Below are 24,841 nucleotides of genomic sequence, written 5' to 3' on the forward strand. Positions count from 1 at the left end.
TGTTTAACTTTGCGCTTTGGTAGAGTACTTACTCTAACTTCTTGACCTGGTTTAGAGTACATACACTTAAAACTTAACTTCTTACAGATCCAATACTCCAACATCATCGAGAAGAATCAAATATCATTGGATCATCTTTGGGCAGTCCTGTTTCAGAAGACTCAAAGGATGTTGAAGATTTGGTCAACTGTCATTAGGTAATTCTTAAAAGACAGGTACCTCAGGCAAAGAAGCCACACTGTTAATTACATCTCCAAAGAAATAGGAGCAACTCCCAAGAGGCTGAATTTACCATTCCTATGGCTTTTAAATAGCTACAGTGCTGAAGCCACATACAGTGTTGCTGCTATGACTTTTTACCTCCTTTAAATGGATCATCTGAGGTCTAGTCTTATGACAGTGTGTAGGTGACTCGAGTATGGAGGACTTAACTGCATAGATCCCTGTGATTAGTGTTAATTGACAGCAGGGAATTTCATTCAGCTACTGAAAAAAAGTTTACAATCACCAAAGCTTAACTACTCTGTTTTAAAAGCAGTGATATTCATCTCTGAAGATCAGACACGGCTCTATCCATTCTCAAGCAGGCCTTTTCATATTTCAGAGAAGTCCTGTCAACATGGTGTGGAGCTTATCAGCGACCCTCAAAAATGTTACGTATCCTTAGTCTGAAAGTTAACCAGCATACACACACACACACAGAGACCTAAGAGACGATTGTGTGGCGGTTGCTTTTGGTTTACCCATTGCTGGCAGTGGGAGCTGATTTAGGCTGGGTACACAGAAAAGCATTAAAAGAATTAAAATTCACTACAGGTTTTTTACTACTTTTAAAGGGAATATGGAAGAGAGTAGCAACACAGCTCACCAGAAGCTAAGCAGACTTTTCACCCCTTCGGAACCCCCCGTTGTTGGTTTACAAAGTTAGCACTTTGAAGTAAAATTAAACTAAATGACAAAGGAAGGAAAGTTGCCTACCCCATACCAGGCATGTTTCTTACATGTTTTGCTATACAGATGACCCAGGAAATAGTTGAGGAAGGTATTGCAGTCTGCCCTTCACTTTAGTGCATTAGCTGGTGGGGTGCCACTTAACTTCTCCCTCTCAGGCAGTTTAAAAACACAAAATTTGCTTCTGTTAGCAAAGCAAAGAAATCAAGAGTCATTCCTGTATTAGAGAAGGTTAAACCAAAATTAGCCTCTAGGACTTTAATGAACATGACCCCAATAGAAAAGCCACACACACACACACACAAAAACAAAACAAAAAAAAAACTTGTATAAATTATTTTATTTATTACTGTAATTAGATCTTCACAATCAAAGTTGTCTTTTCACCGTGTTTTGTTAATGTGAAATTTAATTGTAGTTATAAGCAAAAGTTGGTTGCCTAGGGAACAATTGTATATTCAGTTTAACAGAAATAAAAGAATATTTGTCTTAAAATGCAAGATTGTCACATAGCCTTTCGCCATGCACCTACATTATAAAAAATTTTAATTTCAAAAGTGAAAATTGCTTGTGCTGTTTGAGCTTTAAGGTTTGGAATGTTTCAGTGCAACATCAGCTCCTTAAAGAAAAAAGCAAAGCAATCTAGGATACGTCTCCCCTGCAAGAGGGAATTTTAGATTTACAATTAACATGAAAATCATGTATCAGACTTGCACAGGAGATTCTTCAGCACACCTGACCCAGCTCTTACAGTCCAAGTGTACAGCTTCGCAGAGACCTGATAAGTGTTTCTCCTCGGCAGCCTCACTTCCCCACGTCATGGAAGTACAGGTTTGCACATATACATAACATGATGAGCGAGAATAAGATGTAGTAAATTAGATTTCTAAATTTCGGTTCTAGGTCTCCTTGTCGATACCAGTAGATCTAAAAAGAAAAGAAGCATTAAATCAAAGTTTAATTAACAGTCACTGGTCCTGGCATTAAAAAATTTTAATTCAACTAATTTTTTCCACTGTGACAGATTTCATCCATGTAAACTTTTCTCCCTCAATGAGGCCCTCTTTACTTTTAGTCTACATTCCTAAAACTAATGCAGCCAGAATGTAATTTTGTTTCCCTTTTTTCTAGTAGTACCGAGTGTCCACACCCAAGATTATGCTTATTCCTGCTTTCTCACCTTTGGTAATGTTCAAACCGATAGTCATCCAGTTACTGACCAGCTATCCAAGAATTTGTACCTTGTAGATCTGTTTTAATTCCATGTGAGTAAAAAGTACAGCTCTCTTTAGGTACTGGGAAGGAGGGTAACTTTTAAATTCACGGAGCAGAGTCAGATTGCCAATACAAAATCAGAGCTTTTATACCAAACTAGACCCTGTGTGTCATTCCGGGGCGTTAGGCCGGGAGGGTGGGGAGCGTCTCTGGTAGCTTTGTTCCAAAGGCTCTGGAAGGGCGTGGGCCAAGTCTCCCTCAGATCATAGGAGTCGAGCAAATGAAGTCATTTAGATAAACACATCACTATGAAGATTTAAGCCCCATGTAAATCAAAACTATTGTTTTTAAGGATGTCATTTATAGTTTTGGTTCTACCTCTTCTCAAAAGAAATGAAACAACAAGCCAACTAATGAATGACTAAGCACCTGTCCAATATCCAAGTGAGGACCTATCACCATCTTTGTTCCTTTACGTAAAAGACAAGCATCTTTATGGTAAAATTGTACATTCTTGTGATAAGGATACAACTGTAGCTTAAGATTTCCCAGGAGATTCTTGGGTTAATTACTTTCATTTGGGTAGATATGCACAGAGATTAAAATAGACTAATTTTGTAATTATCAGAAACAAATCCAGAGTGCTATGTATCTCTTCCCTTAAGAGCAGTACTGGCATTTGCCAAAGCCTGTTGGACCCTGTATGTTGTAGCCCTTGAAGGAAGATGAATTAAGTAAGTTAAACTTAAACCTTAAGTTTTGGCCACCCAAGTCTTAACTCTTTTTTTTTTCCCCTTCCTCCTGTTGGGGTTTTTTGTTTTTCACTTTCAAAGGAAAAGAGTTTTCCTTTAGATAGGAACTTAACTTTGAGATTTAAGGGAAAAGGAAACTGATTCCAAAGATAAAGAAAATATCTAAAATTAGTAAATACTGAGAATTCTTAACATTCTTGGTGGGGCCAGGACTAGGGGGTAACTAGACACACCCCTTCTTATAGATCTAAGGCTGGGAATCTGTCCTAGGTAGGCACTGCAGCAGTCTGCCCTCAAGGGTTGTCAGTAGTACTCACAAGTATGCAGGCAGTAATACTACTCAAAGAGATGCAGACAGCAAAAAATATATTCAGCGGTTTTGGAGGTAGTTGAGGGAAAACAAAAGCACTGATCAGCGTTACCTGTATGAAGAGAAACTGTGTCAGGCCTTAGGAGTAATTCCAATAGTAGGCTAGACTGGAGTTTAAGCAATGTCCTATTATATAGTATCTACCACCAGGTATGTTAATAGTAAAGTATTTGTAAATCTGTTCCAGTGTCTTACTTCTCTTAGCACTTTCTCTTCCTCTTTCATCAAAGGAGACAAAACATCACAGCTCAGAAAACTAGCGAAGCTCCAAAAAACCCTCTTAACAAAAAGATTAGAAAGCATTTAAACCTCATTCCAGGATTAAGGATTACATTGGAAAAAGTTCAACCTTTGTTATGTTATTTTGAATACTTCAACAAAAATGAAAACCAAAACAGTTTTTGCTGAACATTCTGGAGAATACTCAGGTTTCTAATACACTGGAGTTCTATTTCTACCATAGATAAAACATGATACCCATTCTTTTTATTAAGAAGTCAATGAAACAAACTTGACTAAAATTCGTAGAGTTAATAAAAATGTGGCATCTTTAGACCACAGAAAATATAGCTTGTCTTTATTTTACAGTGATAACACCAAGCTATACTACACAGGATGCCGAACTGTTACATGACCAAATAATCTTTTTAAACCAAAGGATAATGAATGTGCTTTAGTAATAAATTAAGGTAGTAGAAGGGGGCAGTTGTAGGTTATGTACAACGTTCCTAGACAAGGCAAACTCAGAAAATCGAGTTATTTGCTGTGTGCTATTTCATATACTCAACTGAAGGTTGAAATCAATTTAGCTCTTCCTGTTACCAACTGCAGTTTTATTCAAGCAGTAATGAAACTGAAAGCATTAATTTACCTATGACTTCAGTACTTCACATGGTCATGTACTGGCCCCTTTTAAGTTTTTTGTTTTTTGGGTTTGAGTGTTAACCACAATACTCAAGTTTTCAATAACTTTGGTTCAGAGCCTGCAGAAGACACAAAATAAAGGTACTTACTAGAATCAATAAGGATGTTAAGCTGCCAACAACTAAATTGATGATTCGATCCTGAAATAGAAAATAATTGTTTAGCCCTGTGATGGATCCACTTTCAGAAAGGTACAATTCTAGCCACTGGGGTGACTTAGAATTAAGACACCAAGGTCCTCCTGCCTCTCTCTGAGCTTGACACATACATACAACTGCCAGAAAGGCAAAGTGTACTGAGCCACCAGAGTGGAAAAGGTACTTTAGGAAGACAGTTGGAAAAAGTTTCTTGGGGCGCCTGGGAGGCTCAGTTGGGCATCCGACTTCCGCTCAGGTCATGATCTCACAGTTCATGAGGTTGAGACCTATATGAGGCTCTGTACTGACAGCGTGGAGCCAGGAGCCTGCTCTGGATTCTATGTGTCCCTCTCTCTCTGCTCCTCCCCGGCTCATATTCTGTCTCCCTCTGAAAGATAAGTAAATATTTAAAATAAAAAAAAAAAAAAGAAAGAAATGGTTCCTTGAAAGGACAGGCCATTTTTACACTACAGTCTTCTGAAAGCTGGGAAGGACTGAATGGGCAAGGGATGCTTATCAATACTCCAACGCACGCTGGGAACAGTCTGAACAGAAGCCAAGGGACGGGAGCCACTAGGATGGCCAGCCCAGAGCCGTGGTGAAGAGATCAGAACCCGACTGCACGTTGAGTGCCGTGAGTTTGGACCTACTTGTGATACTGCTTACATGTCCTTCTCTAATGTCATTTACAAGGAGATGCTTTTGCTAGCAGAGGTCACACCATGCCAGGGCTGGAGGCAAACTCAGACCATCTAGTCCAGTGCTTTTCCAACTTACTTAGTAGCAAAAACCTTCAATATGTAAAACAAGTAGAATCATATGGCTGAATTTGCAGCCTGGGGTCCTACCCATTGAGCCTTCTCTTCATTCCTATGCCCACCCAATCAATTCCACAGGATGGTTTGAAATTTTTCTAGGGCACCTGGGTGGCTCAGTTGGATGAGCATCTGACTTCGGCTCAGGTCATGATCTCATGAGCCCCATCAGGCTCTGTGCTAACAGCTCAGAGCCTGGAGCCTGCTTCGGATTCTGTGTGTGTGTGTGTCTGTCTCTCTCTCTGCCCCTCCCCCACTTGTGCTGTCTCTCTCAAAAATAAAAAACCAACATTAAAAAAAAATTTTTTTTAATTTCTCATGTAATTCAATCCTCATTTTATAAGTTAATATAAATTTAGGTCCACTGAGTGTGGTTAAATTATTTGCATAAAGTCATACAGCAAGTAAAAAGCAACTTTTAACATGTTTCCCAAATCAAGATCACTGGCTAAATAAAGTTTCAGCTGTAGGGACTAAAAAGTTCAAATATTTTATACATATATAAAACTAGTGTACATATAATATTAGTAATATATAATACATGTATAATATATGGATTTACAGAACAAAGTCCTAAGAGTTTAAGACCTGATTAAGAAACACTATTTTCAGGCAGCGAGAATACCAAGTAGTCTTATTTCTGAGAAGTCAAAACTGAGCATCAGTGGCATTAATGAGTGTTCTGGTAACATCTGAGCAAGGACCAGCGGAATATGGACCACGAGCAGCCAGAAAACAAAAGCTCACAGATGGAAAGGCCCAGGAACAAGCACAGAGAAGCAACTGAATTCAGAGCCATTTTCAAGTTGTCTGCATTTAAAGATAAGAATCCAAAGTTAAGAGGCAGGCAAAGCTGGGAGGGAAAAGTGAAGGAAAGCCAAGCATTATACTGGGTGTGTTTGATCTAATCAAGGACAGACCACTCTGCAGACCAAGGCCACTGCAATTCACACACTGTGGAGGACAAAGGTAACAACTGACCACACCCTCACTTCTCATCCCATAGCTAGAGAAGCCTGCCCAGCAACAACCATCTGTGAGCAAAGAGACCCAGGGGAAAATTACAATCACTAATCACTTCTTTCCACATGCAAGACAAATGTGTGTGTGTGTGTGTGTGTGTGTGTGTCTTAACCTAAGATGTAGAGACCGTCTATTAACGGGAGCCCCATTGTCTTTACCTTGGGAAAACGGTTCAACTTAACTCCTGTCTGTACTGAGAATATCTGCTCTGAGTTCCAAGGATTTGCAAAAGTTTACAAAGGTCTGCTCTGTGAGGTTTATACCTCACAACAACAGCTGTTTTACCAATAGAAGACAGGGAAGAGGTTCCGCTGAGGTAGCCAAGAAGCATCACTTATGTCCAAACAGCAAGATGCCAATTAGGATCCAGAGCAGGAGGAAAAATAATAGTAATAGTGAAGGGATGGTAACTATGTCAAGACCTTGTACCTATCTTCTACAAATCCTGGGGTGAAGTGGCATTAGGACTCTTACAGGTGACAAAATTGGCTCTGGGAAACAATTTGTCCAAGGTCTCAGATCAGTAAGTGAAGGAGACAGGATTCAACGCCAAGAGAGTGGATTCTGTTGACACTTCTCACTGGAAGAACACCTACAGTTGCTACAGCTGGTCTGGACAAACAGAACAAGATACTTAGCAGAGATTACTTTTCAAGGCTTTAGTAGCTCTCCCAGGTCCCAGTCTCCAAAGAGAAAACACTGTAAAGAAATAATTATAAATAGTCAGCATTTCAAAGGGCAGTTTTCAAACTAATATGCACCAAATCAGAAAAAAGTACATGAAAAGAAATAATTTCTCAAAGAAACTCTCTTCCCCAGTTTTATTATCCTATTTCCATCTATCAAAACTTCTCCCCTCCCAGATCTTTCTTCAGACCTTGTACTGCTGCTTATTTTCACTCCCCCAGAAAGCCCGACAGGATCAGAATCAGCCTTGATCCTACCTGCAGACAGGATAGGATACAGAATTGGGACATCCTTGCCAAAGACTCAGCAACAAGTTCAGAGTCTTAGCTTATATGCATATTATGTATATATAAATATATATATGTACACATTAGCACAGAAAATAGAGTATAGTGTTGTGAGGAATTCTGCATGTATAACCTTGTAAGCGATTTATTCATTTAAACATCTCAATTATATCTCATTAAAATGAAAAAAATTCCTATATTCCAGATGCAAACACAGCAAATAAAATGGTCTTTACCTTCCACAAGTTGATACCATCCAGAGCTCAAGAGGGCACTAAGGCGAAAGGGAGAGAACCTAAGAGAAAAGTCAAATCTGAAAGAGGACTAGCAGATGAACAAAAAGCAAAGAAAAGGTGGCCCATGGAGAAGGAACTTAACCAAGACCCCAGAGAGAACAAAAGCATGGCAAATGGACATGGCCAAGAGTTGAGCCAGCTTTGTCAGAGCTGAGAAAAGGGGCTGGAGTCAGCCTGGGCCCAAAGCAGTTAAGTCTTCATCTAACTTTGAAATGGAGAAGGAGAACACGAAGAACATACATCCCAATGGTTTGTACCTGGGATGGCAGAAGGTAACCCCGTAAAGTAAGGAACATACAATCTCCATTTACTAATGAGTAACTAGGTTCAATGGGATTCATCTGTCAAGGTCATAAGGCAGGTAATGGCCGAGTCTATCCAATGCTCTTAGCAAAATGGAGGCCAAAGGTCTAAGAATCCTTAAACTAATCTGTGTGGACCCTGAAATTTTAAGAGTTAAAGAGACGAAGGTTCTCATCTCCATTCTGCCACTGGCTAACTCTGAGTCTACCACATCAGAGGATTGGGCTACATGGTATCTGGTCCCTTCCTGCTTTAACAGTTTCTGGTTCTGAATCATCAGCTTCAGACTGCACTTGGGCCAGAGTAGAAGGCCTACTCCCCAGCAATCAAAAAGCAGAGGAGCCCCCAATCTTGCCTGGTCAGTCATTAGCCAGCATCCTGATACAAGACAGAGAACCCCAAACTCATGTCAAATGCTCAGGTGTTTAATGATGGCTCTGGGAGGAAACTGGCAATAACTCCCCAAATAACCAAAAACTGGCATTTGCCCTCAGCAACCTGGAAACATCCTGGTTCTAGACTGTTGGGAATGCTAACATTTCCAGAGCCACTTACTTTTTGTCTACTTCCAAAATGGATTTCAGGACTTGGGCTACTGTAGTAAAATTCTAACCCATTTAAGTAACAATAAAAAGATCAAGGCAGATTTTCTAAAGGGGTTTGGCAAGTGGAAAGATAGATGACGAACATATATAAATTGAAGCGAAGAAAACGTTTCTGATTTAAGCTCAAATGTTAGCCCTAAGCACTCCTGACAACCAAGTGGGAAGTGCAATAGGGTTTAAAAGGGCTTGCTAATTATTAAGCACACTGGATCATTAGAAGAGACAAACTTCTGGATCTAAGAGTTCGTGGCATGGGTCTCTGCAAATACACGGATGCAGAAAACACAGCTACTTAACACATAACCGTCTCACGTTGACCCACAAGGTAAACAAAGGGCGTAATGTTCTCAAAAGAGTGAGCTGTAGGGTGGGAGGTGGGATGGCTGACGTGCCACACTCCCTATCTGACCGCTCACCCTTCAGAGCTCAACTCGAACAGCAAGTCCACTGTCCTTCCTTTCTGGCCACCATCCTCGGGCACACCCCACCTCCCCCCCTCACCGCCCTTCAGGAAGAGATGTGCTGGTCTTGGGGCTCCAAGATCACATTGCCCAGATTTATGCTTCCTGCATCGCAATACGCTCTCTGAGCCGTATCCTCCATCAGGACTGGCAGTTAGCTTAGGGCGAGGCACGCGGCCTGTCTTCCGTGCAGCCCGGCACACCTCCTGCGCTCGGAGGAGAGAATCGTCAAGAGAAGCGGCAGAGGGCATTTTCCTTAGAGGGTCTCTCACCACCAGAGGCCACTTTCATCACTCATCGGGGGCCCAGCTCAGAAATCTCAGCTCCCAGGCAGCAGAGCACGTGGCCTCACCGTTCCGGGATGGGCACGCCGCAGCACGGGGACGGGGACACCACTGCACCCAAGCGACGGCCTGGTTCCGCAGCCCACAACGTCAGGTGTTTGCCAGCCACAAAGGCCCGACAGCCCACTGGTGCCTCCCAGGCTAGGTCCCATTAGTTCCATGGAATTATCTAGGTTTCCCTATGTGAGGACAAGCCCAGTTATGCATTTTCCGCCAGGGCAAGACCAAGCCCCGGTTTCGGAGGCACGGCAGCAGCCCCTGCTGCGGAGTCCGTCCTTCGGCAGTGCTGGTGGTCACTCCAAGAGAGTAGGAGGAAGGAAAACAGGAGGGTCTCTGCAGAAAAGAAAACCCCTGGAAGGACAAAGCCATGGAAACGTGCCCTTCCACTCCCTGGAAGGAGACAAGAGGGGCCAAGGGCTGGGGTAAGACTGAGAATTCCATTTTTGGTGTCGCCTCTAACTTTGTGACTCCTTAATACCCTGCTCCTCAAACACCAGAGATCCCAGCACACCCACTCCCTCCCACTAGATGTTCTCCCATCAGTCCTCATACCCACACTTGCAAGTCCTGTGAGCCATCCCTGTGAGCCCCCAAAACCTGTTCCATGTGAGCAAACGGCTTCGTGGACCTGCAGACTTCTCCCACACCCTGGATTTCCCCTGCTGCCTCGGTCTCTGAACACGGTCCCCAAGAGAGACTGTGTCACCCTCATACTCATCCCCAGTGCACTGGGCTGGGCTGTAGGGTGCAGGGTGTTCCCCGCTTCACGGGCCAGGTGGAGTTAGCAACTTCAGTTAATATCCTCTGCTACGGGCTGAGTGTGTGTCCCCCAATTTCTCAGGCTGATACCCTTATGCCCAATGTGACCATATTAAGAGGTGGGGTCTTTGGGACATAATTAGACCACGAGGGTAGAGCCCTCTGGAATGGGATTAGTACCCTGATGGGGGGCTCCAGAGATCTCCCTCGCCCTTTCGGCCATGTGAGGTTGTAGCTTGTGTTTGCACCTCATCTCGGACTTCCGGCCTCGAAAACAAAGAGAAAAGAAACATTTGATGTTTATAAAATCCCTGAGTCTGTGGTATTTTGCTGTGGCAGCCCCAACGGACTAAAGCATCCTCTTTAAAATATATGTCCCTGGCAATAACCGGTCGACTTCTTCCCCTCGTCTCAGTTACTTCACTTATTTCAGCACCTGCTTCTGCCACATCTATATTCCTGCAACACTCTGCCCTATGTACACCCACTGACTAGACCGTTCCCCATCAGTTACACCAAAGCTCTAACTTGAGGGCCCCCCTATCAGTTTCGGACCATGTAGTCAGCAGCTTCTAATGCATGGAAAACTCCCCAGTGGATCTGTTCATCTGCTCTTCATGCTTTGAAAACCCAGTCCTGAGTCCCTCCAAACCCTCGACCGCTTCTATGCTCTGGCACGAAGCCTCGCTGTGAAGCCTTTCGACTGTCCTAACCCTACCTACCAGTTTCCCGTGCGTCTCCCAGGGGCCACGTATTCCTTGTTCACTGTCACACTGTGGGCCACTCACTACACACGGCCACATGGCTGCAATCCAGCCCAATGCTTCTCTCCAAGCTGCGCACCCTGGCACCAGCCTGCATCACCCCACTGGCAGGAAAACCTTTCTGTAATTCAGACAAAACCAAGCCATGTGGCTTGGGAAGCTGCCGCTGTCCAGAGTGGAAAGAACCTTCTGACTGTATAAAGGTGCCAGAGAACTGGAGAGTAGAACTGGTCATTTCCCTCTGCTGACCACAGTACCCAGCACATACTGGATGCCCAAATATCAGCTGAAATACACACTGAGTTTACTGCCAATTCCCGTTTTCAGCTGAGCCTTCACTGTATTGCCACTGCCTTGTGAGTGAACTGTCGCTGTCTCTCTCCAGAAACCGGTTTGCAGATCCGTCTCAACTCAGCTTCCTGATCCTACTCTTGAAGCCTATACATCAGCAGACATCCTTTTAAAAATAAGATGCTGGGGCACCTGGGTGGCTCAGTCGGTTAAGCGTCCGACTTTGGCTCAGGTCATGATCTCACAGTCCAGGAGTTCGAGCCCCACACCGGGCTCTGTGCTGACAGCTCAGAGCCTGGAGCCTGCTTCACATTCTGTGTCTCCCTCTCTCTGCCCCTTCCCTGCTCATGCTCTGTCTCTCTCTGTCTCAAAAATAAACATTAAAAAAAATTTTTTAAATAAATAAGATGCCAACAACAGAAAGATAACTCCTCCTGTTTCCACCCCTTTCAGCCTGAAGAGGATCAAAAGGTGACCAGCTTCTCTGATCCTGCACCTGTTTCCTGGCTCAAGTAATTATCACCATTTCCGGCTTTATGTTCAATCTCTCCTTCATGGAGTCCATCTCCAGCCCAAAAATCTCAATTCCCTCCAACATTGGAAGAGCCTTCCATCCATACTGCATCCCACTTTGATGTTGGTCATTCATTCTCCATTCATTTTACAGGCAAAGTGTTAGGAAATTAGGAAGAAAATCAAACAGGGTCAATGGAGAGTGACCAGGGTGGAGATAGGGGGCTATTTTTAAAAAAAGGTCAAAGAATCCTGAGGATGTGACACTGAGCAGGGGCCTTTATAAGGGAAAGGAATGACACAGGCAAGGATCTGGCAGAAGGGTATTGCAAACAAGCCACTGCAGCATGTGCAAAGGCCCCGAAGCAGGAGTAAGCTTGGGTACTAGATGGATAAAAAGGGGGGGGGGGGGAGGTGCAGAATGACTGAAGCTTATAATAAGGAAGAGAGAGAGAGAAGAAAAATGATTTGTTTAATGCCTTTCTATCTTCCGTGTGGTACACACGTGCTCTGTGAAAAAAGATAACTACCCAACATATATTACACCTCCACAGACATAGTATGCGCTCAGTTAATAACTGAATACAAGCATACATACATTCATACTCAACAACCTATAGCCTCCAGAAGAAAATCATTCTTCCTAGTACAGCATTCAAGGCTCTCCGCCCAGCCCAGCTTTTCCTCTGTCACAGTGGTGCTCAGAGTTCCTTTACCATTTCCTGGACTTTCCTGCTCTTACCCCTTTGACACAGCTGGACCTCCTGCTTGGCATTCCCAGCCACCTCCTCCCGTCAAAAATCCTACATTTGCTTCAAGGCCTAAGGACTCAAAAGCCCTCCGATCTGGTGCCCCAACTATAATTTTCTCTAGCCTCTAGAACAAGCTTCCAGCACTGTGCTCATTCTTTCAATAAAGGCCTCAACCCCATTTTAAATTCAAAACTTATCCTCCATAACCCACAAGAGCTTCACGTCATTAAAGACAGTGATGATCTTCTTTTATGAGGGAAAGAGCAAACAATCCATTCAGCACGTATGAAATGTCCAAAGGACACCACTTCCTACCATTGTTAACCAGACTGAGTGATTCAGACCCTTGAGCCACATCCTACAATTCTGTTTCAAAAGTCTTTGCATTTCTCGAACGTAAGGGTTCCAATACCATAAATAAGTGGCCAATTCTCGGAAATGATTTTCCTTTTATTTCTTCCAAATCACAGTGCAAAACTTCTTGTCAGGAAAGTTCTGGGAATGGCCCAGTCAGAGGTCTTAAGAGCCAGCCCTATAGGAATAAACATACCGAGAGGACGTAAAACACGGAAGGTTGGGGCCCAGATGAAGCAGGAAATCTCACACCTTCCAGTGGGTTCATTTGGTTCCCCCAGAGCTACATACTCTTAAGTAGGAACACCCCTCACACTGTCATCTGGAGCAAACCTAGGGACAGCATCCAAAGGGTGGAAAGTCAGGGGACACCTTATCTCACTGGCAAAATCTAGGTGATAGTGCACTTGATCATAGGTGCTACTGCTCAGACTTCCTGAAGACACATGGGACTTTGAACGATGCCAGGAGCAGAGGCAGCGTAAGACAGTATTTATGAGAACGCAGACACGCCCATGCTTTTATCACCTTCACACCCCCAACTCTCACAAACGCACCACGACCACCACCACTGCGTGTACATCTGAACACCAACAGCCCCCCCCATCTCCTTTTGGACAAAGTACCATGCATAAACATCTTTAAGTGTTTCCCTTATTTCACAGATCGGTATTTTGAAGCACTTTGCATTTGTGAATACTTTTGTATATCCATCCCACCAGATTCTTTCTCATAGACATGTGCACTTGAAATGTATTAATTTTATTAAAGCACCACTTAGGGACATTCGGCAGCAGTAAAAATAGAGAACGAACCTACTCCACAAGTTTAAGGGGCAAAATAATCCCTAGAGTTGGTACCCACAGGAAATGCCTTATTTTATGTGCCATGACCTTCAGCACAGGAGGCAGAGTACAACACTATGAGGTGAGGTGCCTGATGGACCAGGCAGATTTCTTCTCCTGCCATATGCCAGCCTATGTCCTTAGAGGAGTCACTCAACTTTTAAGCCTAAATTGCCATATTTGTACAGTGGTCAAACATGTACAGTTGCTCTAAGGATTTAGAGATAATATATGTCAAGCCCCTAGAACAGAGTGACAGTTACCAGAGCCAGTCAACAGCTGCTAATATGGCATTGGTATTATTTCTACATCTAATGAGGTGTCTTACCAATGACATGTTGGGTCCTCAGAGATGAGCGGGAATGGAGACGGTCCAGATCCTGGCCCCAATTTCTAAGTCAGCCCCAATTTCAAATGCATTCCATCATTCCCACAGGGACACTCAAATTTGTCAACCCACTTGATCCTAAAGCAGCTCAAAAAATATTAGAGGGGCGCCTGCGTTGGTTGGTTAAGTTGGTTAAGTTGGTTAAGTTGGTTAAGGCTCAGTTGGTTAAGTCTCTGACTCTTGATTTCAGCTCAAGCCGTGATCTCACGGTTCATAAGATGGAGCCCCCTGCACTGGGTTCTGCACGGACGGTGCAGAGCCTGCTTGAGATTCTCTCTCCCCATCTGCCCCTCTCGCTCATGCACACACTCTCTCAAAATAAACTTTAAAACGCTGCGTGTGTGTGTGTGTATGATCATACATATACATGGCCCATAGACTGACCGTACGAAAAAAAGGACTCATTTCAGTAGACCCAGCCCACCACCACACACCTGCAAAACTCACACCTATCGAGAGGACAACTCAGCAGACCAGACAGCCCTCTTAGAGGCCAACCTGGGTTTACAGTTTTTACGCAATACTGTATGAAGTTTCCTACCTGCCCCTTTGCTGAAGCTCAGCAAGGAGAGGATCACATGAGGACTCTAACTGCACGAGAGCCTGAAGCACCATTTCCTGTTGTGGTATCCAGTGTTCCAGGTTTCTGAACACCAGCCCCCTCTTCTACTGTCACCCAGTATGTCCCAAGAATGTAGGTTACCCTTCTGATGTTGCTCCATTTTCACTTAAGGCTTAGCATATGTAACTCCAAGAATTGGGTAAGGCATTACACCCAGTGCCAGAGAGGCTGGAGAAATGAGGCAGCTGGATTTTCTCAAGGAGGTTACACTCGGGTCAGGAAGGCACAATCTCAACAAATCCCAGACAACACAAGGAGTTAAGTTCCAGGGGGCACCTCTGGCCACCAGGCTCCTTTAAGGGCAGCATGGGTGCAGGCTGGGTTTTAAGAAAGGTTCTAAGGTGGAGACGGAAACGGAACAGGATTCAGATATTTGGAGAAGAGAGGGTGCTGAACCTCAGGAATAGGTTTCTTTACTCACTTAAACCTTTAAGAGGCTCTCCCTCGTAGTAACTTCAGGGGCTGCATACAGACACGTTCCTTCGCCACCTTGCAACACAATTATTAACTCTGTCCTTTCATTCTTTTTCCTGAAGCTAATTACAGAGACCAGGAGTGGGATGCCAGTTGAAATGTCTGTCTTGCAGAACCGGTAACAGACACCAGGTTAACATGTTAACATATCAGGACCCTCTGGCTGGCACCAAGACTCTGAGGACAGCACATGATAACCTCAAGAAGTTTCGAGGCCCCCTTGAGAAGTTTCAAGGCCCATCCACATCCTGCCATGACTGCCACATATTCTGCTAATCATGTTCCTAGGCTCAATAGGGCAACTCAGATTTGGCGATGCTCCCCTGTCTTCTTATTGGGCTGCCCTCCTCTTACTACAACTTTCTCTGCTTCACACCCAGTGACTCAGAGACAGGCTTACTGCACATCACCAATCCGATTTCAGGGTTCGGCAACAATGCTACGGAAAGGTAAACAGCATTTGCCCATAGCGGGAGACAGCTAAAAGCAAAGAGGTGGGTGGAGAGGCGCCAGCCTGCCCTGAGTGTCCACACAGCTTGGGTAAGACCCAGACATTTCAGCCCTCTCTATGCACCACCATCCTCTGAGAGCCTTCCCAAGTTACCTCTGCCAGAGTCCAACCCCCAGAGATCCCCAGTCCTCTGGTCTGAGGATGAGAAAGAGCAAATTTATTATGGTAGGGAAGAAACAAACGATGGCCTGAATCATCCTGAACTGTCTCCAGCACAAGAAACCGCAACTCAAAGTGGTTTGTCAGGCTATCTGAGAGGCAAGGGGACGGTTGATCTGGTCCCTTGGGCTACGACCTCTCCCATGAGGGAGACAGGAGTTGTGCTCTGAGGTTTGCCCAGAAGCCGTGTCAAGAGGAAAGAAGCTAAAGCCTGCACCCCTCAGAGGAAAGACTTCAGGGTTCTAGGCAGGGGGAAGGGCGGCAGCCAGACATAACCATTAATCGCAGCTTTGTCCTTAATTAAGCAGCAACCTTTAAACCCACCCTCCCACAAAAAAAGGACACGAAGGAGCACTCTCATTTTACACTATCATTTGCAGAAGCCACATGCCCCAAGTCTGAATTGCTTTAACTGGAGTACCGGACATAAAAAGACCTTCCCCCCGCCCCCAACAATTTTATATGTTTTGTTTACAGGAAAAGAACAGAGGATGCTTTTTGTACACGGAACTCTTGCCTTTGGAACCAAAGATCTGAGCCTCAGGGCCCAGTAACTTGTCCTCTACACAGAGCGCTCCACCCCCACCCCGGTCATCAGAGTTCAATGTATGCACCTTGGCCAAAATCATTTTCTTCTATAACATCCAACCACCATCACCACCCCCTTAGAAAATGAATCACTTATTTTGGGGATCAGTGACAAATCAACAGAATAGGCTGGTCTAGAAGGCAGTTTATACTATATTCTACCAGTATATTCCTGCTTGCTCCAGCAAGGAGGTGCTGGTTTGCGTTCTCCCCAGAGACAGCCATCCTCTCCCTCCCGGCCTGGGTTCACCCCATCTGCACTGGAACACACGGACTTCAGATGATTGGGAAGGTAGCCAGCAAACCGAACGAAGACCGACTCACAAGCTTGAGGTTAACATAGCGCCCCTCCATTACACAGAAAGACACCCAACTATGTGTTGTCCTAAGGCATACTTTTAAAGGCAGTCCTGGAGGGAGGGGCTCCTGGGTGGCTCAGTCTGTTAAGCATCGGACTCTTGACTTCAGCTCAGGTCATGATGTCAGGGTTCATGAGATCAAGCCCCGTAAATCAGTGCTGACAGCATGACAGCCTGGAGCCTGCCTGGGGTTCTCTCTCTACCCCCACCCTGCTCGTGTGTGTGCTCTCCAAATAAATTAACTTAAAAAACAATAAAAAATAACAATAATAATAACAAAGACTGCCCTGCACAAGAGAGGGGGAATTTCTCCAGGTTTTAGTTCAGGAGGGAGGGAGGGAAGGAAGGAAGGAGCAAAGGATGAGGCTTTGTACGGTAGTATTTCCCAAAGGGTGTCCTGTAGAAACTGGTCTCATGAACACTCCCATGGGGGAGGTAAGAACTCCATACATAACACCTCGTGCCAGTCCTAAAAGGCTACGTCACCAACAGTCCAGAAGTACTACTTATCACTCTCTCCAATCAGAGTCCCTGAGAAAATTGCCATATTCAAGGTTCTGAGAAGTCCCAAAGAAAAATATTTTGTGATAATGATTATGGAACCACCATAACTAAGAACTCACCTGCTTCAGAACCGTGCTGTCCAATAATGTAGCACTGGCTGTTTGTGGTTACTGAGCACCCGGAATGTGTCCAGCACAAACTGACATGGGCTCAAAGTGAAAAATACACACTGGATTTCGAAGGCTTAGTCCAGAAATGTAAACATATGTCTGCTTTTTATATTGATTGTACATTCAAATGTACTTAAGTTTATTTATTTGAGAGAGACAAAGAGAGTGAGCAGGGGAGGGGCAGAGATCCCAAGCAGGCTCTGCACTGTCAGCAAGGACCCTGACATGGAGATTGAACTCATAAACCATGAGGTCATCAGCTGAGCTGAAACCAAGAGTCGGAAGCTTAACCAACTGTGCCACCCAGACGCCCCTCAAATGTACTTTTTTTTTAACCTTTTTTGTGTTTATTTAGAGAGAGAGAGAGAGAGAGAGCGCGCGCATGTGCGCATGAGCAAGTGGGGGAGGGGCAGAGAGAGAGAGAGAGAGAGAGAGAGAGAGACAGACAGACAGACAGACAGACAGACACAGAATCGGAAGCAGGCTCCAGGCTCTGAGCTGTCATCACAGAGCCCAACGCAGGGCTTGAACTCACGAACCGTGAGATCATGACCTGAGCCGAAGTCGGATGCTCAACCAACTCAGCCACCAAGGCTCCCCTCAAGTGTATTTTTGATAGGAAATTAAATAAGACGTATTAAAATTAATTTTACCTATTTATACTTTAGCATGGTTACTACGACATTTAAAATCACATAGGCAGCTCACACTTTATTTCTACTGGCTAGTGTTCCTTTAGAAAATGCTAAGCTAGAGCATAGGCTTAGAAATCCCAGATATATCCATCCAGGTAACTGTGCCAACAGCTGTTTTTCACTCTAGAGAATATACATAACTATATCCCAGAACTTGGGAATGGATAAAAATAGATGAAAACAACATTCTGACCAGGATTCTAAAGCCACCCCACCTAGCAATATGTAATTCCAAAGGAATGACAGTTTTCCAAAAAGATAAACATCGTTCCTTTCTTTGTCTATTATCCCTTCAATATTTAGGTAATGACAGAACTGCTTCACTTCGCCTTTCCCTCTATGGCTCTATGTGAGAGGGTATTCCTAAGCATCATGCAGAATTCTGAGTACGGGATCCCTGTACACGATGCACATACTTCATTTACCAAACTCTAAGTTTGAGTAAGTTTGGACTTTGGTAAATGAAGTATGTGCATCCCGTACAGGTGAAAACAAAAGTTCCTTCAGAGACTGCCCAAGAGAGCTGCTCAAGTCCCAGTGGGTTACATATCAGTTGTTCTACAGTAGATTCTAGTATCTTTCACTTACTCTGTGACTCACCTGTTTCCTGTGAATGGAAAACTGGTATGTGAATGTCTATAGTGCTTTTCAAAGAATGTGGCACAGGGGCTCCTGGGAGGCTCAGTCAGATCAGCGTCTGACTCTTGATACGGGCTCAGGTCATAATCTCATGGTTCGGGAGTTTGAGCCCCGCATCGGGCTCTGCACTGACAGCGTGGAGCCTGCTTGGGATTCTCTCTCTCTCCCTCTCTGCCCCTCCCCTACTTGTATGCGTGTGCTGTCAAAATAAACATTAAAAAAGAATTTTTAATAAAGAACAAAGTACGTAGCACAGACTGCATAATTTACCATTTACTATCCTATTCAACTCATGAAAGCAAGTTGTTAAAACATTACCAGGCAAGCACTAGTAGTGTGACAGAACAAGCAGCCTGCTGTGTGTTTGGTTTCCTTAATTCCAAAAGTAACAATGCCCACCTCACAAAGGAATTGAGTGACCAAGCAAAGGAAAGTGGAACGCCTAGCAGGGTGCCTGTAGCATTGAGGACACACGACTTCTCTTAAGACGTTGCTCTGCTCTGTGGGCTTTCAGTCACCTTTGCCTTAAAGCTAGAGACTGGACCTAAAGCTCTCTGGTCCTTTCTCGATTTAAAATTGAGAGGCTCTATGTGGTCAGTTGCTGTAGAGCAAACATGGTTACTGGAAGCTCAGAGGCTCTATCAGATTATGACAGGACGTAGGCTTTCCCCTTTCTGGATTTTCTCCTCAGGAGTTGTAACGTATTAAGTCTCACTGTTAAGTGACTTTTGTGTCCAGTTTCCTAGCGTCTGAAAGAGAGCAAGCAGGGAAAACCTACACGTAGGGGCCAATGAAGGTTTTTCTCTGGGTCTGCAGTAACCCAGCCTGCTCTAGCACTGACTGTCCTCCATGGGAATGGCTCCACTGCAACATGTCCTACCCAGTTCCTGTGCCTTGCCCACTTCAGATCCTCCAATAAAATCATTTGCTGTCCTTAAAGACACAAATCTCCGTCTCTTCACACCTGACATCTCAACTTGTAAGACATACGATGCATAGATATACTCTTACCCTTAACCACACCCAGACACCAGCAGAGCTCAGCTGTCGACCAAGCAAAGTTTGACGTAAGCTTCAGATGGCGAAGCAATTTCCCTGAGTGCGTGTACTGCACCTCAATAGCTAATGCTTTCAATAGCCGCTTTGGGGGCACCTGGGTGGCTCAGTCGGTTAAGCATCCAACTTGAGCTCAGATCATGATCTCATGGTCCCTGAGTTTGAGCCCTGCATTCGGGCTCTGTGCTGACAGCTCAGAGCCTGAAGCCTGCTTCCGATTCTGTGTCTTCCTCTCTCTGCCCCTCCCCTGCTCGCACGCGCGCTCTCAAAAATACACATTAAAATAAATAAAAATAGATGCCGCTTTGGCTTCTAACTGTAAGTTAAGACCCTGGATATGGTTTAATTGTTATCCTTAAAAGAAATAACACTTTTGTGCTGACTGGAAAAAAAAAAAAGTCACGAGGTTTTCTCCCATCCTCAGACCACTGGTCTGTTTCTCAGTTCTGTGTAACTTCTCTATGTCCAATTATTCTGTCAGCCTCATGGAGGGGGCTAAAGGGAGCAATTCTGTTATTTGGAATTATATCTTATCTAAAAAAACTTTTTTTAATGTTTATCTATTTTTGAGAGAGAGAAAATCTGAAACAGGCTGCAGGCGCTGAGCTGTCAGCACAGAGCCTGATGCAGGGCTCGAACTCTCAACGGGGAGATCGTGACCTGAGCAGAAGTCAGACGCTTAACCGACTGAGCCACCCAGGTGCCCCAATTATCTTATTCTTAACGTTGTCTCTGAGTAGCCAAATCTTCGGTCATAAAAGCCCAAAGCTGCCTAAATAATGCCAGGCCCATAGACTCTTGGACTAACTAATTATGAAGCCAACAGATAAACATTTTGAAAGGTTCTTGGATGGTTTCAACTTGATCACAGGCAATAGGAAACTTACAGTCATTAACTATCTAGGCCCAAGCAAGTAAGAAAACATCAATATTTCTCAGTGCCTCTATAAATCAAGTCCATTACCAAATCATCCACCTCAGTATTCAGGGGCTGTGGGGCTTAAAAAGGGGGTCAGAAGTCTACATCACCCAGAACCCCAATCTGTGCACCAAGGCACATGAGGCTGACAGTGAACCTCTTAGCTCTTGGAACAGCTGGACAGTCAGGTGCCCTGGGTCCAACAAGCAGCAAGCTGCTGCCTCCACTCTCCAGGACTCAAATCCTCTTCTTGTTAAACCCCAATTTAGGGAGATTTATATCTGAAAGCCCAAGGCTATCAGAAAATCTGAATGGAGAAGCCATCCAAGATCTTGCCAAAGCTTCCCAAACAAAAGTGACCAGTTTCTCCTGTGTACCCCAACATACCCCTCTATGCCCCGCCATAGCACAGATCCAACGCATCACATTAGTTTACATATTTCCCTCACCTGTGTTCCTTGGATCCCCAGGGCCTGTCACGTAACGCTCAATTAACTGTAGCAGAAACAGGTACGTCTAATAAACTACAACCATGCTTCTCAAACCACAAGCAATGCGGGCAGGGATTATGCAAAGCCCCCAAATAAACAAGGTGCATCTTCCTAGAGATCAAGCTTAAAGCATTTTCTTGTTAAGATACTTTAAGAAAACAAGGACATCCACAAAGAATTTAAAAAATAAAGTAGTTGCCCTGTGGCAGGCTGGCAGCCCAAATTCAGGACTATGCCCCACACTCCCGGGTGTACAAGTTTCCAATCCTTGGTGTTAGAGGTCCCCCACCAAAGCTGAGAAACCCAAGAAGCTCTGGACTCCACACGTGCCCTCCTTTCTGAGAGGCCTGAAAGTCCTTTTCAGGGGTGAAAGGTTACCAAGATCACTTTCTAGCTGGAAAACAAAAACAAAAACAAAAAAACCACAGGCTAATCTTGCCAAAACAACTCAAAGTTAGGCTGAAGACAGGAAAAGAGCTCTGTCTTCAATTACTGGCCCTGAGCATCACATGATAAAGCTTGTAAGAAGGCATTATCCTTGTCAGAAGGCTAAAACAAGATACTATAGCTTGTTTAGGTCCAGAGACTCTTTGATCCCTTCCAGGAATGGAATGCCATCAAAGAAAATCTCATTCCAAGCCTCTTTTTCTTTGCTTGGCTGCCTCAGTATAAACCCTTAATGGCTCTAGATAAATACTAATCAGAAGCACCTCTGCAGGGTTCTTTCTTACGAAAGCTTTGGTCTCACACCTGAAGCCTCTCAGAGATTAGCACTCGATCCCCCACGGACAGAGGCTTCCGCACTCCCCTGAAGGGCCCCTATCAGCCCAGAACTTCCTGAACTTTTCTCCACCCCGCCCCCCCCCCCCGCCCCTGCTTTCAGAGCTCCGGGCCAACCCTACCCCCAAAAAGGAGCCAAGTGGCAGGACAAACATCTTAAGAGGGAAGCAGGATAGAAGAAACAGCTCTTTCTACCCACAAGTGCTTCCCGGGGCCGCAACCAGGACTCTGGGCGGGAGCGCAGACACACAGACACACAAACCCATTACCCTGGAATCCGGGTCCGCACTCACCTTGGCCGACGTCTCTCCGAACAGAGGTCTGTTGTCCAGGCCACTAGTGCCGTACGTCCTGGTAGTAAAGTCCTCCATTTTAGGGTTTCTTCGCTCTCCCCGGGCCACTCAAAACTGAGCCAGCATTACCTCCCGAAGTGGCAGGTCCACGACTCCCCACGTCGCCTATTCACCGAGCGCCCATGGCCGAAAGCCCCGGAGGGTTGGGGACGTCCCGCGGCGGCAGCGGGTGGGCGCTCAGGCCCGGGGGACGAGGCCGCTCCGCCCTAGGCCCGCTGCCCTCCTCATAGCGAGCGGCCGCTGCAGGAAGTGAAAGGAAACAAACAGCGCGTGGCCGAGTCTCCTCGGGACGCCCCGCCCGGGCAGCTCCCACTTCCCCAAATCTCGGCGCTCAACCCCGCCGGACGCTGCGGCTTGCAAAGCAAATCGGCGGTCCCGCGCTCCCGGGGCTACCCACGATCCCCACCCCTCACCACCCCACTACTTTACGTGATAGTTTCCCAACCTTTCTAAGTATTCTGGTGAGCACCAATACCTCCACGCTCGAGGAGGCGGTGGTCCTGAGAATTCATTACAAGCCCTTCTCCAAACCCCCGGCACCTCTCCACCCCTCCAATTCTCGAGCGGCGGAAGAAGTGAAGTTGCCCGAGCCGAGCGCTCCTCGGACCTCTCCCGCAGCGGTGCAGCTTCAGGTCGCGGCCGCAGCCGCGCCGGGCAACTCGGTTCCCCTCTCAAGTGTTGCAACTACCAGCGCAGCGTCGAGCTTTCAGCAGCTCCCGTTCCTCTCTCAGCAGGAGAGTCGGCCCGGACCGCGCCAGCGGAAGAGAAAATCCCGCCTCGGCCCTGCACAGATTGGCCACCCTCCCGGGAAACGCCCCGCGCCCGCCCCGCGCCCGCCCCGCGCCCGCCCCGCGCCCGCCCCGCGCCCGCCCCGCGCCCGCCCCGCGCCCGCCCCGCGCCCGCCCCGCGCCCGCAGGCCAAACCTCTGCGTCCCCTGCCGCCCTCGCGCTGGGGAGTCCTGGCCTCGCCGGGGTCTGCTGGTCTCAGGTTCACACCCCCGCCGGGTTTCGGGGTCGAGGCTCTGCAGCGCCGGCGAATCGCGCGTTGAAGAAAGAAGCCCTCCGGGCTGGCGAAGAGCGAGCTCGCGGGCCGAGCACTGCGCTGCAGATACCTCTTCTCAGCTTCCCCGGCCGGGACCCGCGGCCTCTGTCGCAAACCGACTCGGCCCGCCCAGGCTACGTCACGGCCGAGGCCGCCAATCCCGCGGGCGGTGGCGCCGCATTGGCTGCGGAGCTTTATTTCTAGAGGTGCCAGTTTATTCCCGGAGGTGCGGCCAGTCTCCCTGGTTGCGTGTTTCTTAGCCCGTTAGTAATTAGCGTCTGCGCGATCCACGTGGGCAAAAAACATTTCTGAAGGTAGCTTTGCATTTGGCTGAAAAGATCTTAAAAACAACCAGCCTAGTCTTTGTACGACTAGGACGCAACGGGGGTCACTGATAAATTTGGTTTAGGGTTGTTTGTGTATTTCTCTTTTTTGTTCTGTGATAGGGATCCTGTGGCGTTTAAAGAACAGTTGGGACGTGATACTTGTAAGGAAGATACTTCCTTGACTTGCCCACTCATCCTGCTAGTGATTGTGCTGACTAAGCGTGTTAGCAGCCACGGAAAACGCTTCATGTGTCAACCTTTTTCCCGGGTGTTACAGCATAGTCAACTGGATGTGGACGACATAGTGTCACTGCATTTGGAGTCATATTCAGTACAAGTGTTGGGAAACAAACGCAACCACGCTAGCTTCGCTGGACACTGCAGCTCCTAGATTAGAGAGAGCTCTGACAATTCTGTGTGCAGGGAGAACCCATGTTGGAATGCTGTAGCCATATAATATTTAGAGTCCAAGCAAAGATTCCAGGTGGTCTTTCAACGTTTAGGTCGAGGGATTAGGACAAGGGATGGACTAAGAACCACCATCAATTCGAAAATTTGCGACGCTGAGCAGTGTATGGTGTGGTGCACATCTGATCTACCGGTTATAGATTTCATAAAAGATATTTTTGTTAAGGACTTCTTAACAGCAGTACTACACAATCCTTCACTCAGTTCTGTTAGAAGGCTAATTGGCTTAACAAATAGCTTCATTCACTCACATTCAGCCACATCCATTCAACAAATACCTTTGAGAACTGCTCTGTACCAGCCAACCACCAGACAGGGCAATGCAGTGATCAAGAGTCTGGGGAAAGAGGATGGCTAAGAGGACAAGCTTTGACGTAGATCATCTCTGCTCTCAAACCCTAATTACCACCACCCACAAACTATGTGCTCCTGGGCAAGTCATGTAATCTCTCTTGAGCTCCTTTTTATATAAAAAGTGAAAATGATGTTAATAAATGGAACTAGAATATCTAACTTCAACTAGTTTTTATCAAGAAAAATGCGTAGAGAATATATAAGACATTTGGCAAATAAATATCCCAATGGTGGTTGTCATGGTGATAAATGCTATGATCTGGACACCAAGAGGTGCTATAGGCACACATAGGAGGCCACCCACCAGCTTCAGCTGGCAGAGAAAGCTTCCTTAAGGAGCTTTCTAAATCAAGACACCAAGGAAGAGTATGATTTAGCCAGTGTGAGGAAAGTCAACAAACAATGCAGGCCAGAGAGGCCACATACTTGGGTAGGGCGTATTTGAGGAGGAAGGTTGAGTTGGAGATAATCACCTTCTCACTCTAGCACTTTATTC

At 45.8% G+C, this 24,841-nt stretch overlaps 2 protein-coding genes and 1 long non-coding RNA gene across 13 annotated transcripts in view; 2 read left to right on the forward strand and 1 right to left on the reverse strand.

Annotated features, from left to right (window-relative positions):
* The window catches only part of DMTF1 (cyclin D binding myb like transcription factor 1), a 46,214-nt gene extending 44,763 nt beyond the window's left edge, over positions 1-1,451 (forward strand). For all 8 annotated transcript variants that reach the window (XM_019825402.2, XM_019825405.3, XM_019825404.3 and 5 more), the window contains one exon: positions 88-1,451. In XM_019825402.2, the coding sequence (XP_019680961.1) occupies positions 88-197 (110 nt within the window). In that variant the 3' untranslated portion in view covers positions 198-1,451. The remainder of the gene's footprint in view (positions 1-87) is intronic.
* On the reverse strand, positions 1,277-23,277 carry TMEM243 (transmembrane protein 243). 4 transcript variants are annotated; one of them, XM_011280359.3, is made up of 5 exons: positions 23,080-23,277; positions 22,097-22,396; positions 4,302-4,352; positions 3,236-3,340; positions 1,277-1,878 (listed from the first exon to the last, which is right to left on the reverse strand). In XM_011280359.3, exons 2-5 carry the CDS (start codon positions 22,172-22,174, stop codon positions 1,756-1,758), a joined length of 357 nt encoding a protein of 118 aa, XP_011278661.1. In that variant the 5' UTR covers positions 22,175-22,396; positions 23,080-23,277; the 3' UTR covers positions 1,277-1,755. The 4 variants fall into 4 exon arrangements, with proteins under 4 accessions (XP_011278661.1, XP_011278660.1, XP_011278659.1 ...); XM_011280358.4 differs by lacking the exon at positions 23,080-23,277 and adding an exon at positions 22,632-22,930; XM_011280357.4 differs by lacking the exon at positions 23,080-23,277 and adding an exon at positions 22,602-22,930.
* Positions 23,278-23,326: 49 nt separating this feature from the next.
* Positions 23,327-24,447, forward strand: LOC123383871. The gene is made up of 2 exons (XR_006594180.1): positions 23,327-23,511; positions 23,644-24,447. It is a non-coding gene; the product is annotated as an uncharacterized LOC123383871 (long non-coding RNA).
* The last annotated feature ends 394 nt before the right edge of the window (positions 24,448-24,841 follow it).

The sequence above is a fragment of the Felis catus genome, chromosome A2, assembly GCF_018350175.1.
Source record: "Felis catus isolate Fca126 chromosome A2, F.catus_Fca126_mat1.0, whole genome shotgun sequence".
In the NCBI taxonomy this organism is placed as follows: Eukaryota; Metazoa; Chordata; class Mammalia; order Carnivora; family Felidae; genus Felis; species Felis catus.

Excerpts from the sequence above, each read along its gene's own strand:
- TMEM243 (XM_011280359.3), bottom strand. The coding sequence starts at position 22,174 with ATGGAGGACTTTACTACCAGGACGTACGGCACTAGTGGCCTGGACAAC. Across the intron at positions 4,353-22,096 it reads TCGGAGAGACGTCGGCCAAG|GATCGAATCATCAATTTAGT; the intron begins GTGAGTGCGGAC and ends TTTCTATTTCAG. Across the intron at positions 3,341-4,301 it reads TAACATCCTTATTGATTCTA|GTAACGCTGATCAGTGCTTT; the intron begins GTAAGTACCTTT and ends CTCTTCATACAG.